This window comes from Pseudochaenichthys georgianus, chromosome 11 (assembly GCF_902827115.2).
Source record: "Pseudochaenichthys georgianus chromosome 11, fPseGeo1.2, whole genome shotgun sequence".
NCBI lineage: Eukaryota > Metazoa > Chordata > Actinopteri > Perciformes > Channichthyidae > Pseudochaenichthys > Pseudochaenichthys georgianus.
The window spans coordinates 14,877,759-14,898,198 of NC_047513.1; the positions used below are offsets into that span (position 1 = coordinate 14,877,759).

At 40.6% G+C, this 20,440-nt stretch overlaps 1 protein-coding gene across 1 annotated transcript; it reads left to right on the forward strand.

The window, feature by feature from the left end:
- Nucleotides 1-4,371: 4,371 nt before the first annotated feature.
- On the forward strand, nt 4,372-18,238 carry LOC117455584 (histone-lysine N-methyltransferase SETDB1-B-like). Its single transcript, XM_034095145.2, has 7 exons — nt 4,372-4,518; nt 7,251-7,568; nt 7,717-7,884; nt 13,536-13,731; nt 14,048-14,121; nt 14,640-14,830; nt 14,936-18,238. Exons 2-7 carry the CDS (start codon nt 7,256-7,258, stop codon nt 15,041-15,043), a joined length of 1,050 nt encoding a protein of 349 aa, XP_033951036.1. The 5' UTR covers nt 4,372-4,518; nt 7,251-7,255; the 3' UTR covers nt 15,044-18,238.
- The last annotated feature ends 2,202 nt before the right edge of the window (nt 18,239-20,440 follow it).

A 20,440-nucleotide genomic window follows, 5' to 3' on the forward strand; every position in this document is an offset into this window, starting at 1 on the left:
CAGCACCTCCGCTTTTAGGGTTGACGTCGCCCGGAGGTCCCCCGGAGTGGAGTGCACCAGCTGGGCATAAGCTGGGCGTAACTCTACGTCCGACGTAGAACCGAAGGTTAAGACCAAACTAAAGTTATGACTAGTGCACCACTTAGACTTAAGCCCTGTATGCGTTGCGCCCGGGTGTAACTTTTACGCCTAGTAAATCGGAAAGACAGACATAGTAACGTAAAACAGGCAAGAAGGATATTAACGATGGCAGGGCGTCTTGTTTACATGTTTAACAATGAAAGGGCATTAAGAAGAGAGAGTCGTCCGTGATCAAACAAACCCACTGGACATCTATTCAGACAGTGAACTGATAGAGGTTTCGTTTCGGCAGACAAGCCCTTTTTGATTTAATCGAGGAGATCTCCCCTCAACTCCAGCACGGATCAGATCGAAACGCTGCGCTCTCCCCAACCTTGCAGGTGCTGATTGCGCTCAGATTCAGAATTGTTTTGTGTTCCGCTCTCAATTTGACGGTCTCCACCGCCACACGAACGATTTCTTTCTCCGTCAGTTCCCGCTGTAGCTCTGACAAATCCCTCTTTCTCTTTCGGGGTGTGGCCATTTGGGATTCCCCTTGAGTCATCGCTGACGCTGTGGGTGTGGGAATTCCCACTTCTCTGCGGTCCTCTGAGTCTGTAAAATGGTAAAATGGCGTTGCTTGGCAACAATTACTGTTTCGCGTGTGTATTTACGTGGACGCGCATCTTAAGACCAGGCGCAGCCACGCCCGAGACTAGTCAGGCTTGGTGCACTCGGTGTAAATTCGAATCACTACGTCGGACATAGCTAAGCCCGACGTTAGAGTTAAGCCCTACTTTTTTACGTCCAGCTGGTGCACTCCACTCCCGGTGTCATTGTGGGAGCTGCTGCATTAGCGAACGCTACATTAGCAAAACAAACGCTATTTTTTTATGTGTGCAAAAGGTGCAGCAGGCTTCAAACACGTTCCCTCCACTGGTTTCAACCAAGCACTAAATTCGATGTTTTCCAATTAAATACGGTTGAACTTACACATCCCCATATTTATTTGTAAGTGCATTCGAAGATACATGAGTTTCTGACTGCAGCTAGCTGAAGCTTGGTTGCTAGGTTACTAGCTGGGTGTTCTCCGATAAGGGGCCGGGGGAAACAAAGTTAGTGATTACTGGTTCCATGTTGATTTATTTCAATACAAATTGTTGGGGGGAACTGAATGGCTCTTAAGGCCCTGACACACCAAGCAGACACCAGAGAACTCGCCGAAGCCGACTATTGCGTCGCCGTGTCCTCCTGCGTCTTGGCCATGTGTCGCACGGGAACACACCGCAAAGACATCAGTGCATGAGTGGCAATAACTCTCCTTACCAGCAGGCGGCGGTAGTGTGTATTCGTCATTCAAAAGAGGCAACAACCGGAAGACAGAGAAGAAGAACAGACTGCATGATATAAACAAACAACAAGTAGCGTGTGCGTTCCATTTCCCTCTCGTCCATCGAAAACATGTTTCGTGCGGCACTGGAGCGATCAGCCATAAGAGGGGTTAGCGATAAGAAACAATAACAATGTGCCTACATAACTGTCAGTTGCAGCCTTAGTATTGGTTATAGTAACAGCTACAACATTAAAATACTAATACTAATAATAACTTTATTTGTATCGCACCTTTCATACAGGGGATTGCAGTTCAAAGTGCTTTACATCAGTAAGATATAAAATCAGTGTAAAATAAGCAGCAAGAGCAAAGCATAAAGTGGGATAAAATAATGCAGATATATATATATATATATATATATATATATAGTAATCCCAACAGGCCACCTTGTTTATGGTTTGATTCAGTTTTACATTACATTTATTTGATAACTTCAGTTAACTTTGAAGATTCCAAACACTACAAAATATAATCAAGACATATTTGATCATGTATTATAGTAGAAAGTAGAAATAGTTTGAGTAGTTTTTAGTAGAAATATCCCTTACAATAAAGGCAGTATAGTATGCCCGTGTGTCATGTCCAATAAATGGCTTCCCCCATCCTTTAAACTCAGGGTTTGATTCCCACTCCTTTCTGTACTTTTGTAAATACAGTTTAGACTGTGACATGATGACCTACGTGGATGTTTAGCTTGTCACAGAGAGGCACACACACAGTGGACGAGGTGATTAAGTGACTGAAGCTGTCTCGACGCGGGAGAGTGTGGCTGTCTCCTTTCTGCTCTGACTGCAGCTGAGCTGCTGTGGGAGGCAAAGTCTGCGCGCCTGTCAGTACTATGGGAGGGCTGAGGGGCTCACGGCAGATCGTTAACTGCAGAACAATACGTGAGTCTCCAAACACCAGAAAAGTCCCTAATAACACCATTACAAGTCGTTAGATCAGTCGTTAGTCGCTTTTGACAAAAATAAGTAGCCAGAGGGTTTGGAAAGCCGCCGAATTTAACGACAAAGTCGCCAAGTTGGCAACACTGGTCTGTGTGTGACTTCTTAAATCGTTTGTTTACGTCCCTCACTTCCGTTTCGCTTCTGATTCGCTAGCTGAACAGCCAATCAGAGTGATTGCTTGGTCCGACTGATGTTGAATCGGCCATGCATCGGGTCAGGCAGTCCAAATAAAGCGTGTCACGGCAGACGGTGCAGGACACACCAACCTGACTACGGCGCCGCGAATGCCCGACAGCCTCTGACGGCCTCTCACTCCCAAAATCGGGTTGTTGTGTCAGGGCCTTTACTGTACTGGTTACTTTGCAGCACGGACATTTCCCCCAAAACACATTTTAGATGAGATCGCAACACAGAAGTACCTTTCAAATCCGATAATTTTTAAGACCTTCTAAATCAGTGGTCGCCAACCAGTCGATCGACCGGTCGATCGCGAGTGTGGTGCGGGTAGATCGCGGACCGCTAAAAAAAAAAGTAATAATAATAAAATCAAATAAAAATAATAATGTTTGAAAAATACGTTTTTAGGTGTAAACCTATCATCCACCACCCCGTTAACAGGTGCCACTTGATTGACGTATATTTGAGACACCTCAATAATATAATACATTAACCGTGCTTTACGTGAACATCATCCTGACACAAGAGAGGACGGCAGGACTGCAATTTCCCGTGTTCAGTGAATGCAACAGAGGCAAGTCACCAGACCAATCAGAGAGTTGCATGGAAATACACGTGTGCTTGTGTTAGGACTGCACGATATTGGAAAAAAATGACATTGCGGTTTTTTGTTCCCCATTATATATTGCGTTTTTTTTAACCTGTTAAGCCCCAAGGTCCCGGTGGGTACTTTACTTTTTTTTTCACGACACTGTGTCTCTTAATATTTAAGAACCTATTAATGTGTTATACCAGATTAACGGGAATAATCTCAGCTAACTGACGATACAAACCATTTTTACCAAAACATAACACAAGTCTCATAAGAAGCATCTAAATGACCCCTGAGCGAAAAATGCTAAAAGTACCCTTATTACTTATCGTAGCTGCACATACAAGATATCCGATTAAAGCTGAGGTTCCACAGATTATTTAGGTATATAGTATCATCACTGAGTCATCCGAACTCGCGACAGGGGAAGCAAACACAGACATCACAACACGTACCTTTACGGAGCTTCTAGGGAGATCGTCTCACCGTAGCTGTCAATCTGATCAAAAGACGTGTTCAATGGCATTAAAACGAGAAACGCGGCTGAATCGGTTAATCCATAGGTTTTTAACGTCTCTGTATAAAAAAATTATTCCATTTATAATCCACAATTCCATTTTTATGTAAAAATCGCAGAGCAAAAGTTAGCTGCTAATGGTAGCCACCAGAGTGGCTGCTGCTTCCAGTCTTGGCTATGCGGCAGTCTAATACACACATTACCAAATAAGGAGTGAGAGTGACGCGTAGCCAAAACCGGAAGCTGCATACACTCTGGTGGCTACCATTAGCAGCTAACTTTTGTGCTCCGATTTTTACATAAAAATGATCAGATTGACAGCTACGGTGAGACGTAAAAGGTACGTGTTGTGATGTCTGTGTTTGCTTCCCCTGTCGCGAGATCGGATCGCTTGGATACTATACTTAAATAATCTGTGGAGTCTCAGCGTTAATCGGATATATTATATGTGCAGTTTCGATAAGTAATAAGGGTATCTTTATTTTGAATTCTGTGCTAAAGTGCGTTAGCATTTTAAAAAAAAGAAGAAGAAAACCGCACGTCCCTGCGGTGTGAATATTGCGCATATCGCGGTTATCGCCATGACGCGGTATATCGTTCAGCCCTAGCTTATGTCATTCAAGCTCGGCTCTGTGTGTGTGTGTGTGTGTGTGTGTGGCAATAGCGCATTTAGTGTGATAAGGAGAGAGAGGGACCGGTGCTAGCGGGGACCGTGATGTTAGCGGGGACCGTGATGTTAGCATCTGGTTAGCTAGCTGCACTAACGGACATAAGGAGCTGTTTCCACAACAAGCTGGAGGAGAGTCCTCCCCTGTCAGACTGAGGGGCTCAGGTGAGCTTAAGGACTCTTGAGTGTTTATAACGGTTTTGTCACAAATTATTCAAAAGATTATTTCCGCGGCACACCTTCATATCATTATAGTTATACAAACAATAAGAGAATACATGAAAAACAGGTATGAAATACTATATGGCAGTAAAACAAGAATACAGTTTAAAAGGGGAGTGATTTGTAAACTATCCATAAAGTAACAGAAAATCTGTTTACAGTTCTGTTTCATATGAGTACTGAGAGAGGTATCCATAGATTTCTTCATGTTGCTCTTAAAGTGCACCAGATTGATGCTTTCAACTTCAATATTTTAAAAAAATCTTCCCGGGGGATCATCCCCCCGGACCCCCCTAGAGGAGGTGAGGTCCGCTCTCCACTCTTAAAAAATAGCAAGAATACCCCTGCCTATATGCTGTGAGCTGATTATGGAGCCTTCATTGTAACAGTAATTCAGATGCAATTAGCCTATATAAAAGGCCTCAAATTGGAAGCACCGTCTTTTTCACTCAATTCGGCAATAGGTGGATCTCGCCTCTTGGGCTTAAAAAGGTTGGTGACCACTGTTCTAAATCATATTTAAGACCTTTCCTATTTTTTTGGTCATATTTTAGACCTTTTTAAGGCCTTAAATTCAGATTATCAGATTTAAGACTTTTTGAGACCCCGCGGGAACCCTGACATACTGACTGCAGTAGGGTTTGAACCTGTGACCCCCTGATCCGAACACCAATGCACCAACCCACTACACCACACGCCTCCACTTAATGTTACTTCATATTAACGCTAATAAAAATGACAAGGCTGTAATGCTAACTAACGTGCTAGCTACTAGCTAGGTAGCTAACTTGATCCAGCCACTCCTGGTCCTTTCATCAGACGGGAAGCGAAAGAACGAGCAAGACCCATTGCTGGTATGATAACAATCTGGTACTAAGCACACAGGCATCTTGTTAACGTTATCTTAGCCAGCGCCATATAGATAGATTATACCTATATGGCGCTGATCTTGGCTATCTCAGTGGAGGAAAACAATTGTGACATCACTTACGCGACTCTGGGATTTGTAATCTTTCTAGTTGCCTATTTTTTTATTGTGCCACGAATTACACATATGATGTTTGTCAATCTTAAAAAATGATTTCCATGTCAAAAAGTCACAGTTTGTCATAAAACTGTTGAAATATAAGACATATAATACAAATACTAGAAAGACTACAAATCCCAGAGTGGCGTAAGTGATGTCATAACTGATGTCACAATTGTTTTCCTCCGCTAAATATAAGAGATAGCTAAGATAACTTTAACAAGATGCCTGTGTGCTTAGTACTAGGTTTTTATCATTCCAGCAATGGGTCTTGCTCGTTCTTTCGCTACCCGTCTGATGAAAGGACCAGGAGTGGCTCGCTGGATCAAGTTAGCTACTTAGCTAGTAGCAAGCACGTTAGTTAGCATTACAGTCTTAGCCTTGTCATTTTTATTAGCCTTAACATGAAGTAACATAAAGTAACCCAAAATATTAAACAGTAAGAGTAGTAGTCATATTTCGTGAACCCTTTGAAGAGTACTGTCACACTGGTGTGATCATTCTATAATACACCATTTAACCCCGGGGGAGAAATGCTAATGCTAACGATACATTAGCACCGGCGATCTGTCCTACTTCATGCTATCTGCACAAATGGTTGACATTAAAAAGACCAGGCAGTTCAGAGAGAATCAAAGGAAGGCAGGCAGCTTTGCATTCTTCTGGACGTGTTTCATTGTGTTGATAGTAAGGGTAGTCAATCCCTTTTTTGACAAGACAGTAGTGACGGCCATCTTGGTGACGTGTGTTGTTGTGAGAGTCTGCGAGACCAGAGATGTAGTTCATTGAGCGTTTCACACAAAAAAATGTGTTACACAGTTTTACAACAAATTTTTCTTTTTTTGACTTGCAAAATTATCTTTTAAATTGACAAACATCATATGTGTAATTTGTGACACAATTCAAATGGGATTGAAAGATAATCTTTCTCTCTCCATTGATTTCAATACATAATTTTTCCGAAATAAGGTCCCATGGAGCTCCCCCGGAAGGGGAGGGACTTCGCCACTCTATTTCCAAAATAGTATTATTTATTATATTTATTGTCCGACTTTTATTGATGTATTATTGTGTTTTCATGCAGCTGGTAAAGTTGGAGACAATCGAATTACTTTATAGATAAACTGTAGATTGGGAATCAATTCACACTAAAGGTGGCTCGAATAAATGTAGTAGAGAAAAAGTACAATATTTAACTTTGAATGTAGTAGCGTAAAGTATAGAGTAGCATGAGATGGAAATACTCAAACAAAGTTGAAGTACCATAACATTTTAAGTACGGTACCTAAATAAACGTACTTACGATATATAATATTCACTGGCAGAGAATTTGTACACATCATTGTCTGTATGGTACCGAACTAGGAACTTGACAACATTTTTTTTTTTTTTAAATGACAATATTTGCAAATATGTGTCTTATTCGTGAGAAAGTTTAGTCTTTAAATGATAAATAGTACAGACACTCTACTTATTTAGGAAACGGGAGCTAGCAAATCTTTGGCATGTTTGCTTGAAAATGTCACAACGATTATTTATAACAAAGGTTTTCATTCACTAATTTCTGCAGCTCTGGAACAAAATCATCTTTGCTGTAAATCTTTTTTGTTGTAAGGCACAATTTCACCCATGCTTTTTTTCTTTTCAGAAAACATGTCTGACTCTCCTTGTGAGTCTGTTCCCTCCACAAGTGAAAGTCCCAACAAGGAGACACAATTGAAGGACAGCTGTGACCCTCTCAGTTTAATAAAAACCGCTGTGGTGGTCTTGACCCGACTCCCTGACTATAAGATCAGCGCTCTGCGACCACCGACGCCACAGCAGTTCTACAGTGAAGACGACTCCTGCAGTAGCTCTGACTCTGATATGCTGTGGGAACAAGACGATGATTCTAGTGATTCTGATTTCTCACTCTCAAACAACAAACGGAAAACTCAAAAAAAGAACTCCAGCAGAAACGACAATGGTAATTATTGCCACCTACATAAAAACCCATTTTAAATGGGCCTTTTCCAGGACATTTCTCTGAAAATCCTGTGACCAGCCATTCATATCTTAAAATCTTTCTAGCTCGTTGGTTTTAATTTACACATTTTTGTTTGTCACTGTTTCAGAACAAGCCCCTATAATAGTGTCATCGGCTTTTGCGCATTGCTCCACTGAAACCACCAAGGTCCGTCCTAACTTGCCAGAAAAAGAGGTCGCAGTGGGCATGATGATCCTGGCCAAGAGGAAGACGATGAAATGGCAACGGGGAAAAATAGTGGATATCGTAACAAAGGGTAAGAAATTCGATTTTCAAGGAGCGAAATGTGCACACACATAACACCCAGGTCTTTAATAATAGAGATATGCGTATTATTTGAAGATGGCTTTTATGAAGTGCTTATCCATAGTGAGTTTAATACTTATAGTACATTACGGTTGGCACGCAGATAGGAGTACCGCCACCGGAGCAAATATACACTGAACAAAAATATAAATGCAACACTTTTGTTTTTGCTCCCATTTTTCATGAGATGAACTCAAAGATCTAAAATCAATCAATCAATCAATGTTTATTTATATAGCCCAATATCACACACTTGTCTCAGTGGACTTCACAGTTTGTACAGAATATCAGTATGACAATACGGCACCCTCTGTCCTTAGACCCTCACATCGTACAAGGAAAAACTTCCGGAGAAAACCCACAGTTTAAAGGGAAAAATGGGAGAAACCTCAGGGAGAGCAACAGAGGAGGGATCCCTCTCCCAGGACAGACAGACGTGCAATAGATGCCGTGTGTAAATTGAAAAGATAATACATTTGCAACATAGGTAGTCTAAATGTTTGGAAATGCATGTGTCTGTAATAAGAAGATGAATCCACGAGGATATCCATCCAGGACCACAGCCATGACTCAAGATCCAGGGCTCGCAATCCAGGACACAGGACCGCAGGATCATCCATGACTCCGGATCCCAGCGTATATAGACACCAAAAAGAAAGAAATTTGGGGAAGCTGGGTTAATCGGAACATGAGAGTACACAGGTATAGACAGAGAAAAGGAAGAAGTAAGATGTCCCCCGACAAACTAAGCCTATATCAGCAAAACTAGGGCTGAATCTAATCAGCCCTAACTATAAGCTTTATCAAAAAGGAAGGTCTTAAGCGCACTCTTAAAAACGGATAGGGTGTCTGCTGCCCGAACACAAACTGGAAGCTGATTCCACAAATGTGGAGCTTGATAAGAAAAGGCTCTGGCTCCCATTGTACTTTTAGAGATTCTAGGAACAACCAACAACCCTGCATTCTTAGAACGCAATGCCCTAATAGGACAGTAGGGTATAATGAGTTCTTTAAGGTAAGATGGCGCCTGCCCATTAAGGGCTTTGTAGGCGAGAAGAAGAATTTTAAATTCTATCCTGTATTCTATAGGGAGCCAGTGTAAGGCAGCCAGAACAGGAGTAATGTGGTCCCTTTTCCTAACTCTGGTTAGTACACGAGCTGCAGCATTTTGAATCAGCTGAAGCGACTTGACTGACTTCTTGGTACACCCTGATAATAAAGAGTTACAATAATACAGCCTTGAAGTAACAAGTGCATGGACTAGTTTCTCTGCATCGTTTTGAGGCAAGATATGCCTGATTTTTGCAATGTTACATAGATGGAAATAGGCAGTCCTTGAAATTGATTTTATGTGGGCGTTAAAGGATAAATCCTGATCAAATATAACACCAAGATTCCTTACAGTCTCACTGGAGGCCAAATGAATGCCATCCATAGTTAGTATATCTTTAGATAATTTGTTTCGTAGATTCTTCGGGCCAAGTACAATAACTTCAGTTTTGGTCGTGTTTAACATAAAAAAATGTAAGGTCATCCACGTTTTTAAGTCCTTGATGCAGTCTTGAATTTTATTTAGATTAGGGATCGACCGATATGGCTTTTTCAAGGCCGATACCGATTATTAGTAATCAAGGAGACCGATAACCGATATTTGGAACCGATATACATTTGCAGTAAAATCAGAAAATCTTGGTGTCAAAATGTAGAATAACACAAACTCCAACACAACTCAACACAACTTCTTTGAAATGCATTTAAGCATATATTATGTTTAATTAACTTTTAAACATCTTACAACTGGTTTCCTCTCTGTGCCCTTTTCTTTAGTGCAGTCATCTGCAATGAGTTAGAGAGAGAGACAAGAAGTGGGGCTGCAGGCTGACATGCTTAACTAACAATAATGCTTAATTTATTATATCTGTCTATCTAGCATAAAATCCCAATAAGCTGCTAGCAACTGCAAAACACTAGTGCTAGCTAATGTTTTGCAAACTATTAAAAGTGAGGCTATTACAGTAGACCTAACGTTAGTCTAGTAGCCTCACTTCTAATATTTTGCTAAACATTTGCTAGATACATGTTGGCTAGCTAATGAGCTTCTCATATCAACCTGAAAAACTGCGAGGCTCCACTCGCAGCCCCTCCCCTCCCCTCCGCACCACAGTTACTCCGCTGGGAGACGCTGCACGCACCCCCAACTCTGACTGACTTCCCGCGTCCCTGTGTAACTGGGAAACTGATAGAATTGGATCATAAGATCGTGGTGTTTTTGCAACTTCAGCATAGGGGATAGGGATGTTTATTGAACTTCGGTTTAACACATGTATGGCTCTGCCGCTCAGCGCTGCTGCTTGCTTCAATCTGTGTCTGCGTTCTTTCGCACCTGCCTGTAATCTGAGAAGGTCCCGCCTCTCTGGCTGGCTCCCGCCCGGAAAATCTTCAGTAATAGCCTATCAGATAGCGCTGTGGGTGGGACATTGCTCGTGTACACACAGAGTGGTGACTGCAGCCAGAGAAACGGCCGAGCCGATTATCGGTCGACCCCTAATTTAGATGATTAATTTCATCAGACTTTATTGATAAATATAGTTGAGTATCATCCGCATAACAATGAAAGTTTACAGAATGATTCCTTATAATATTGCCTAAAGGAAGCATATACAATGTGAACTAAATAGGCCCGATCACTGAGCCCTGTGGCACTCCATGGCTAACTTTGGTTTGCGTGGAAGATTTATCATTGACACGTACAAACTGAGAGCGTTCAGATAGATAGGACCTAAACCAGCCTAAAGCAGTTCCCTGTATGCCAACTAAGTGTTCTAGTCTTTGCAATAAGATATCATGGTCGATAGTATCAAATGCAGCACTGAGATCGAGCAAAACAAGAATAGAGACAAGTCCCTTGTCTGAGGCTATTAGAATGTCATTTGTGACTTTAACCAGAGCTGTCTCTGTGCTATGATGTGTTCTAAAGCCAGACTGAAAATCTTCAAATAAATCATTGTTTTTTAAGTAATCACACAACTGTTTTGCGACCGCTTTCTCGAGAATTTTTGAGAGGAACGGAAGATTAGAAATAGGTCTATAGTTGGCTAACACCTCTGGATCGAGGTTGTGCTTTTTAAGAAGCGGTTTTATCACTGCTACTTTGAATGATTGTGGAACATAGCCTGATAATAAAGACATATTCATAATATTTAATAAAGAAGTACTAATTAATGTAAAAACTTCCTTCAACAGCTTAGTTGGAATTGGGTCTAACATGCACGTTCATGGGTTAGAAGAGAGAATCATTGAATTTAATTGTTCAAGGTTTATGGCTGAAAAGCATTCTAGTTTACTATCTAGTGTAATATTAGAACTTGCGTTTCCGGGAGCTGTTGATAACACTATACTGGTTAAAGGCAAGAGGTCATTAATTTTGTTTCTAAGAGTAACAATTTTATCGTTAAAAAAGCACATAAAATCAGTACTACTGAGTGCTATGGAAATGGAAGGCTCAATCGAGCTATGGCTCTCTGTCAGCCTGGCTACAGTGCTGAAAAGAAATCTTGCATTATTCTTATTCTCATCTATTAATGGAGTAGTAGGCTGCTCTCACTTTACGCAGTGCTTTCTTATATTCATTGAGAGTAATATGCCAAATTAAACGAGATTCTTCAAGTTTAGTGGAACGCCATATCCTTTCAAGTTGTCTCGACTTTTGCTTTATTTTGCGGGTTTCGGCATTATGCCATGGAGCTAATCTATGTTGTTTTATTTTCTTCTTTTTCAAAGGAGCAACAGAGTCTAATTTTATTCGCAGCGCATCTATAGCACTATCAACAACATGATCAATTTGGGGTGGTGTACATTTTGTATAAGTTTCCTCCCTTACATGCAGACATGCTATCGAGTTAAGTATTGGTGGAATCTCTTCCTTAAATGTGGCTATAGCACTAACAGATAGGTTTCTGCTGCAGGAGCTTTTGATTAATGCTTTGTAGTCTAGTAACAGTACTTCAAAAGTTACTAAGACTTGGTCGGATAAAGCAGGATTATGCGGTTCGCCTAATAGTTGCTCAATTTCAATACCATAAATCAGAACAAGGTCGAGAGTGTGATTTATATTAGTGGGTTGGTTTATTTACACTCTGACAAAAACCAACAGAATCTAATATATAGCATATATCAATATTATAATCTGATATTAAATCATTTACCAATATTGCTTTAGATGCTAGAGATCTTATGTTTAAGAGACCACATTTAATCTTCCTGTTTTGTTGCACTGTAGTAGTTGTTACATTTACTTTTATTAGGTTATTATGTATGACACCTCTATTAGGTTTTACCTTAAATTGTCCTTGGGCAGACACACACACCGCTAATATTGGGTATTTTATTGGGTTCGGGATTCCTATGGATGACTGCCTAGGAGAGAGCGCAGAGAAGCGTGTAAGACTGCGACTCCGCCTCCTGGTCTCAACTCCAGTTTGTCATGGATTAAGTCCACAAAGCCCTGAAATGTTTTCCGAAATGAGATTTGCACCTTCCAAAGTAGGATGAATGCCGTCCCTATTAATCAGACCAGGTTTTCCCCAGAAGGCTGTCCAATTATTTACGAAGCCCACATTGTTTGCTGGACACCATCAAGACAACCAGCGCTGAAATGATGACATGCGGCTATACATGTCATCATTGATCAGATTGGGGGGGGGACCAGAGAAGATTACGGTGTCCGACATTGTTTTAGCATAACTACACTAAAACAATTTCTATATACACAAAATAACCATTTCTCTCAAATATTGTTCACAAATCTGAAAAAAATCTGTGATAGTGAGCACTTCTCCTTTGCAGAGATAATCCATCCCACCTCACAGGTGTGGCATATCAAGATGCTGATTAGACAGCATGATTATAGCACAGGTGTGCATTTTTGCCCCCCCAATAAAGCAAAAACGCACGTTTCAGAGTGGCCTTTTATTGTGGCCAGCCTAAGGCACACCTGTGCAATAATCATGCTGTCTAATCAGCATCTTGATATGCCACACCTGTGAGGTGGGATGGATTATCTCGGCAAAGGAGAAGTGCTCACTATCACAGATTTTTTCAGATTTGTGAACAATATTTGAGAGAAATGGTTATTTTGTGTATATAGAAATTGTTTTAGATCTTTGAGTTCATCTCAGCAAAAACAAAAGTGTTGCGTTTATATTTTTGTTCAGTGTACTTTTGTGAGTGGAGGCAGCAGCAAAATGCATTCTAGCCACCTGAAAGATCAATATCAGTTTAAATGTAGCTATATTTTTGACTGCTTTACCTGGACGTATACAGCCCTTTCCCACAGGAAGCTATAGTTGTTATCTGTGCTCTCTTGACAGCCACTAGGCTCCATTGACAAAACCATACATTTAACAAGCAGTTCGTTTTTTGTGTTATTGTGTGACTTTGGTAAATCCGAAGGGACCCTTTCAGAACATCAAAGTTACACATTAATACTAACCGATCTAGGCAGTGGTAGAGCAGAAACTCTTGTATTTTATTTGAAGAACACTGTAGACGGGGAAAAAAATGACTGTTCTGATTTCATTCTTGGACTGTCTTTGTTTACAGAAGATGGGCGGTTGAAGTACAAAGTTTGTTTTGAACAGAAGGGGAGAAGCCTGGTGTCCGGCCACCACATTGCCTTTGACACCATACCCGATCTGGAGCAGCTGTATGTCGGGGCCCGTGTGGTGGTCCGGTTTCCAGATCACAAGTTCCGGCCCGGAGTTTTGTCAGAGCTCCCCAGCAGAAAGAACCGCCTGAGGTGTGTGGTTTTATACCCATGTCCATGTCTCACCACTAAGCCTGTTCCAATAATTACGTTATCAATTCATGGACATAACCTCGTATTATATTTTATCATTTTTTTTCAACTTCCAATTCTGATATCTGGATATTCATAAGAATTAGACATTTATTGCTCTGCCAAAGTAAGTAGTTGTTTTAATGAAATATAATATTGTTTAATTCTTGAACAATCTATCGTCCAACAAAAGTAGTGACATGACACGCCTACTCCTCACAGAAAATCTAAATGCTTTAGTATATGTTTGATGTTAAACCTATTTTTTCTTTTCCAGGTTCTTGGTTTTCATAGATGATCACACGCCGCTCTATCTTGGTTTACCTTCATTTCACCTGGTGTGCAGACCATGTAAGTCTTGCTGTTGTCACACTCTTTTATTCGATTTTTCTTTTATTTGGGGCAATGTGTCGTGGGAGAATAGCATCTATTAAGCACTATCAAAAGAGTACCTTGTTTATTATGCATACTGACCATCTTTTTTGGATGAAATACCAACTAACTAGGGGTATTCTGTTTTTGGGAACAGTTCTAAATATAAAAATATACATATTGTTTGCTTTATTTTGTATACAAAGCATAACATAATTTGACCAATACTGATGTCCATATCAAGTACACATGGTTCCTTCACAACACTTGACTACACAAGTTCACATGCTCGTCCGATAATTAATTTAGAATGCAACAAAAGTATTGTGCAAAAACATCACAGTGAGCATATTCATTAAAAGTGACATGGCCACAGTTGCATGCATTTGAAGCATGGCAGCATAAAGAATATTGGCACCTATTGAGATGCAGTTATAACTAGCACTAACTAAACCATACGCTTCCTTAATAAGAGTGATTCATTGTTTTCCTTACAGTGGATGATATTTTAGAGGACATTCCCGACGACCCTCATAAGGCCTTCATGGCGCGGTACCTGAAGGACTGGCCGTACCCACATTTAACGCAGTTCAAGGCTGGACAGATGCTCAATGTGCAGTTAAATGGAGTCTATCAGAGGAGTGAGGTGCAGGCGGTCGACTGCAGCGTGATGCAGGTCCTATTTCAGGTCAGCACCATTCACAAAGCTGCGTTTTTTTTAACTATTGTTATTAATCGACACATTTTTTTTTTATTTCTGTGAAATAATGTATTTTTTCTTTGTCACTGTCAGGATACTCAAGTAAGGGAGTGGGTCCATCGAGGCTCCATCCGACTTCAACACATGGCTAGATTTTTGGACATAAATACAGTGGAAGAGCAAGATTATGATTCTGATTAAAAACCCAAAGACACAGGAATAATTATAATGTGGATCGGACGAGCCCCCCATTAATTACAAGCTGGCTCCTTCTTGCAACAAAAGTTAAGGTCACAAATAACAAAATGGAAACTGAGGAGGGCTGGTTTGGTGCACGGGGCAGCGAGAGAGCAGGGGAATGATCTGCAGCGCTCTTTACCAGGCTGGAGCCACAGGGGGGCCTCATCTCTCCTGATTACAGGACACAATATCGTCTCCAGGAGTGGAGTGCACCAGCTGGGCGTAACTCTACGTCCGACGTAGAACCGAAGGTTAAGACCAAACTAAAGTTATGACTAGTGCACCACTTAGACTTAAGCCCTGTATGCGTTGCGCCCGGGTGTAACTTTTACGACCAGTATGGAGCAGGCGTAAATCGGAAAGACAGACTAGTATCCATAGTAACGTAAAACAGGCAAGAAGGATATTAACGATGGCAGGGCGTCTTGTTTACATGTTTAACAATGAAAGGGCATTAAGAAGAGAAAGAGTCGTCCGTGATCAAACAAACCCACTGGACATCTATTCAGACAGTGAACTGATAGAGGTTTCGTTTCGGCAGACAAGCCCTTTTTGATTTAATCGAGGAGATCTCCCCTCAACTCCAGCACGGATCAGATCGAAACGCTGTGCTCTCCCCAACCTTGCAGGTGCTGATTGCGCTCAGATTCTACGTGAACGGGGCCTTTCAAAATACTGTGGGAGACATGATTAATGTTCATCGCACAACTGCATGTCGGGCTATAAGACAAGTTTCATTGGCCCTTCAGCACCGATTTCTTTCTCCGTCAGTTCCCACTGTAGCTCTGACAAATCCCTCTTTCTCTTTCGGGGTGTGGCCATATGGGATTCCCCTTGAGTCATCGCTGACGCTGTGGGTGTGGGAATTCCCTCTTCTCTGCGGTCCTCTGAGTCTGTAAAATGGAAAAATGGCATTGCTTGGCAACAATTACTGTTTCACGTGGACGCGCATCTTAAGACCAGGCGCAGCTACGCCCGAGACTAGTCAGGCTTGGTGCACTCTGTGTAAATTCGAATCACTACGTCGGACGTAGCTAAGCCCGACGTTAGAGTTAAGCCCTACTTTTTTACGCCCAGCTGGTGCACTCCACTCCTGGTTCTCTGCAAGAAAAAACTAAAACACAGCACCATACAATGGACAAACACAGGGTTGTCACAACCCCAAAAGAAGAATTGCTATTATTTAATGCTGGTATATTCTACTCACGCCTGGCAACTATTCTTTTTTTTAAAAAAAAAAATTTAAAAATAAGTGCAAAAACGGAATAATAGTACATTTCCTTTTGTCCAGAAATGTTGCAACTCTGGTGTACTGAATGTACTATTTTTTAGTACATTTTAATGTATATAATACATTGAAAAATAGCCGTTCTGCATAATAAGTGATTTTACTATTGGTTCTTTCAGTATACTTTGATGCTTATACTTTTGTATTTTCACTTAAAGGTGGTAAGTTTCAGAAACCAGCTCGAGATACACTTTTTGTTATATTCCATGGAATACTCTTAACATCCCGATAGCAATGAATATCTTAAGTGCTTTGACAAAAAATCCATAAAAAAATGTCATCTGTGGAACCCGTAAAGTACAACCAATTGGATTGGATTGCCGCCCTGTCTGTCAGCCTTCCATCTCGTGCACGTACAAATGTATCTCGTGCCCTCATTGGGCGTGCATTGCAGCAGTACTTCAATGACTCGCCAGCAACAGGCGGCCACTTTCACCAGTCTGCTGACATCATGTGCGCGTTCATGTGTGTTGGAGGAGGTGCTCTGTAAGGAAGTCTGAAGGAAGGGGCGGATTCTTTTCGGCTGTGTACTTTCAAATTTTAGTGCACTCGAGCCGGTTTCTGAAACGTACCTACCCCACCTTTAAGTAACATTTTCAATACAGAATTTATACTTGCAGCAGAGCTTTCGACTTATTTTTTAAATGTTTACTTAAGTACAGGATCCAATAACTTATTCATCTTTTGGTTACCTGCGTACAGGACACAGCAAGGAAGCTGACACATTATGACTGTTTTACAGTTCAGTGAACATAACCAAATGAGAGGACAACACGTGTCGTTAGACTTACAGAAATACACATGGCTTATTTGTTATTTAAAGATGACATATGTATAACGGCCCGTCCACACTACAGCTTCGACAGCTTCAAAAGCGGTTTCCAACTCTTCTGCCCATTCACCTTGAATGGGGTGACGTCACTTTTTGCCGAACTGCATTGTGGGAAGCAGAGCGGAGCTTTCCTGGCGTTTCAGGCTGCAAAAGTTGAGCAATGTTCAACTTTTGAAGCTTCTGAAGCTTTCGGTGGAAGCGTCAGCCAATCAAATCATATGCCAGTACAAGCTCTAGCCAATCAAACCGCTGCTTGTGTGTCAGGGGAGGGAGATTCATGTGACTGGTTGTTGGTCAAGCTTCCCACACGCCCAGCTCCAAGCTTTTTTTGAAGCTGTAGTGAGGACGGGCCGTTAACGTTAGAGCTCAGCCGAGTTATTCGTTTTAATACAAGACAGTAAATGATGCACTTTATGCTGAGTTTTTGTTAATTCATTATTTGAAGCAATATTTGTTGTAACCATAGAGGTTGTAACGTATTGAAAAGGTGAGATGTTGGCAGGTGTTGATAAATTCCAGCGAAATAGGGAATAACATTGTTCTTAATCCTTCAGTTGTATGATTTCTTTTTTTATTTAGCGACTTCAACAACAGTAATTCCTACGAGTCAAAATGTACATAAACTTCTTCAAAATGTGTTCAACTGATTAATGATTACATTTAAAGATAAGCATAAACACTTTTTGTCCCAATATTTTATGGGTGAAGGTGCACTCTGAACAGATGAGTTTGAGGCTATGATGAAAGACTTTCTGATGTCCAATATGGAGTTTGTTACATTGTTGTTGAACCTAAACATCCAGCAGATTTTTACAGAACCCTAGAACAGTCAGTGACTCTTTATTCATGGACATCTTTTTTGTATTCTTTGTTTTGCTCATGTAGTGCTTTCATTTTCTCAACATTTTAGAAGTTGCATATGTTTTTTGCTTTCTTTTGTTTTATTTAAAAATGTTAGGTTGAAAATATGTACATTGTATACTATCTTGACTCAGCTTCCAATTCAGAGATTAATAAAAAATAATCTTCAACTTTGTTTTTTTTCCCGCTGTGTGCCTGATTGTCTGACATCACTTATTGTAGCTACTGTGCAGCTACCTCCACATATTTGAGACATATTTTATGACATTTTAAGGGAGGAAAATGTGGCTGAGAAGAAAGGCGTAACAAAATGCCAACATGCTTGACAGAAGAGCTGTAACAAAACATTCAAACAAGTAAAAAAGGAGTGGAGAGAGAAAATAAAGAGTTCTATTTAAACACTAAAAGATCATTTGCTTGTTGAAATAATCGTAAACTGCAAGAAATCTCCAACTGTATGACCAGGAGTATTAATATGGGTCTGCAAAGTGTTACGCCCCACCCTTAAAATGGCCCTATGGGGCTAACAAATTTCCACCACTGACCCAAATAGAACACGAAAGACACCTTTTTAAAATCATCGAATCCATAGGATTTATTATAACCAACACATCAAATGTTTAAGTAGGCATCCTAGGATGAGAGGCAGAAACACAGCAGTCCCCACACCAGAGGCCTCTCTCTTCTAGTAATGTTACGTATTGCGCCGAGACTTCGGAGCGTGTGTCGAAGCTTTTTGTGAAGCATGTATCGAGGCTTGTATCGTTTTGGGCCAGTGACGTCATCGATGACAAACGAAGCCTCGCTGCCTGTCGATACCACGTGACTGCTTCACGAAGTGATTCAGATTGGTTGAACCGTTGAACCACAACGCTCATAATACCAATGGATGTATAATAAGAACCATATTATCCCTCCTGTACCCGGGCCCGGTGACACGATGGAATCAAAAGAGCTCAGACCCTCACTTATATCGAGGTCGGAACATGTCCTACGTAAATGGATACAAGCATAAATAAATGTAGGAATAAAAACATGAATAAGTAAATGAATAAATACAGGAATAAATATCGTCCAGTGTTTTAGTGTGTGTGCTGTGGCTCAGTTGGAAAGCAGTTGACTCACGACCGCAGGGTCCCTGGTTCAACGACTGAACAATACATATTTTTTGTTGTTTATAAAAGCTAGAGCTAAATGAGATAATGTAGTTAATAAATGTATTCTTTGATATGGTTTAGCCTTTCTCAGGCTACAACATGGTTAAGTTTATGAATATTATTAAGGAATACAAATCCCTCTTTGCAATGTTTACCAGCATCCTTAGGCTTTTCAATCACAATTGTTCAATTGGAATAAAAACAATATTGTTAACATGAAAATATGATTTTATGTTCGTTGTTTAGAGTTATTCTAAGGCTTTACTCAGAGCCATATAATGGCTCTGGCTTTACTCATTGGGAACTCGGTATGATAGAGCACATTGTTGAGAGAGCACACTGTTGAGATGTCCAATCTGCCTGTTTTACACACTTTGACCAACAGGGGGTTTGTGTTCAAATGAAGCCCATGATAAAGCCTCATGAGATGAATCCTTTTGCGAACCAAGTCCCTCAGTGGCAGCCATGATAAGTGCCGTTCGAATTCTCTAGAATGATGAGAATGATAGGAAAGGAGGTTTCAAACTTCCTTTATAACCTCCTTTAGCTTAGGAACCACTGGACCTCCCTAACCGACAGGAGAAGCGAAAATGCTGCCCCACAATGCCTTGCAGCCGCAGCATTTGCCATCGCTCAACAGTCGGCCGTTCACGGAAACAACCGATTATGACCGAGAAATTATATCATGAAAGTTACGGTGCTTATTAAGCATTTTAAAACATAGGTGGTAAGTTGCCAAAGTGCTTTGTTTTGAACGTTCATCAGTATTATAATCAAAAAGAGAAATATGAACGTTAGTTTTTACTGAAATGATCAAATAAAGTCAACATTTCACTGAGCTGTGTGGGGTTTGTTCAACTTTTAAAAGATGTTTGAATGGTGATATACACAGTGATAGATGTTAAGGACTAACGTTTATAATAAATACATCTGTATTGATTTTAAGGTCTTTAGTTCATACAATCATACGTATTGGGATCATTAGCAGTGGCGGCCGGCCCATAGGGGCGCTAGGGGCGCCGCCCCACCTCTTGCCTGATACAAAATAAAAAAAATTAAATAAAAAAAAAATATTTAAAAAAAATATATATTTTATATTTTAATTTTTAATGAACAAGGTAAATATCATACAATTAGTATCACAACAATGTATAATCTACAATACAATCTCGTTTAAAATGGTGTTACGATGTCTAAAGTTACTGATAAGTCACCTGTTT

Excerpts from the sequence above, each read along its gene's own strand:
- LOC117455584 (XM_034095145.2), top strand. The coding sequence starts at position 7,256 with ATGTCTGACTCTCCTTGTGAGTCTGTTCCCTCCACAAGTGAAAGTCCC. Across the intron at positions 14,122-14,639 it reads TCACCTGGTGTGCAGACCAT|TGGATGATATTTTAGAGGAC; the intron begins GTAAGTCTTGCT and ends TTTTCCTTACAG. Across the intron at positions 14,831-14,935 it reads TGATGCAGGTCCTATTTCAG|GATACTCAAGTAAGGGAGTG; the intron begins GTCAGCACCATT and ends TGTCACTGTCAG.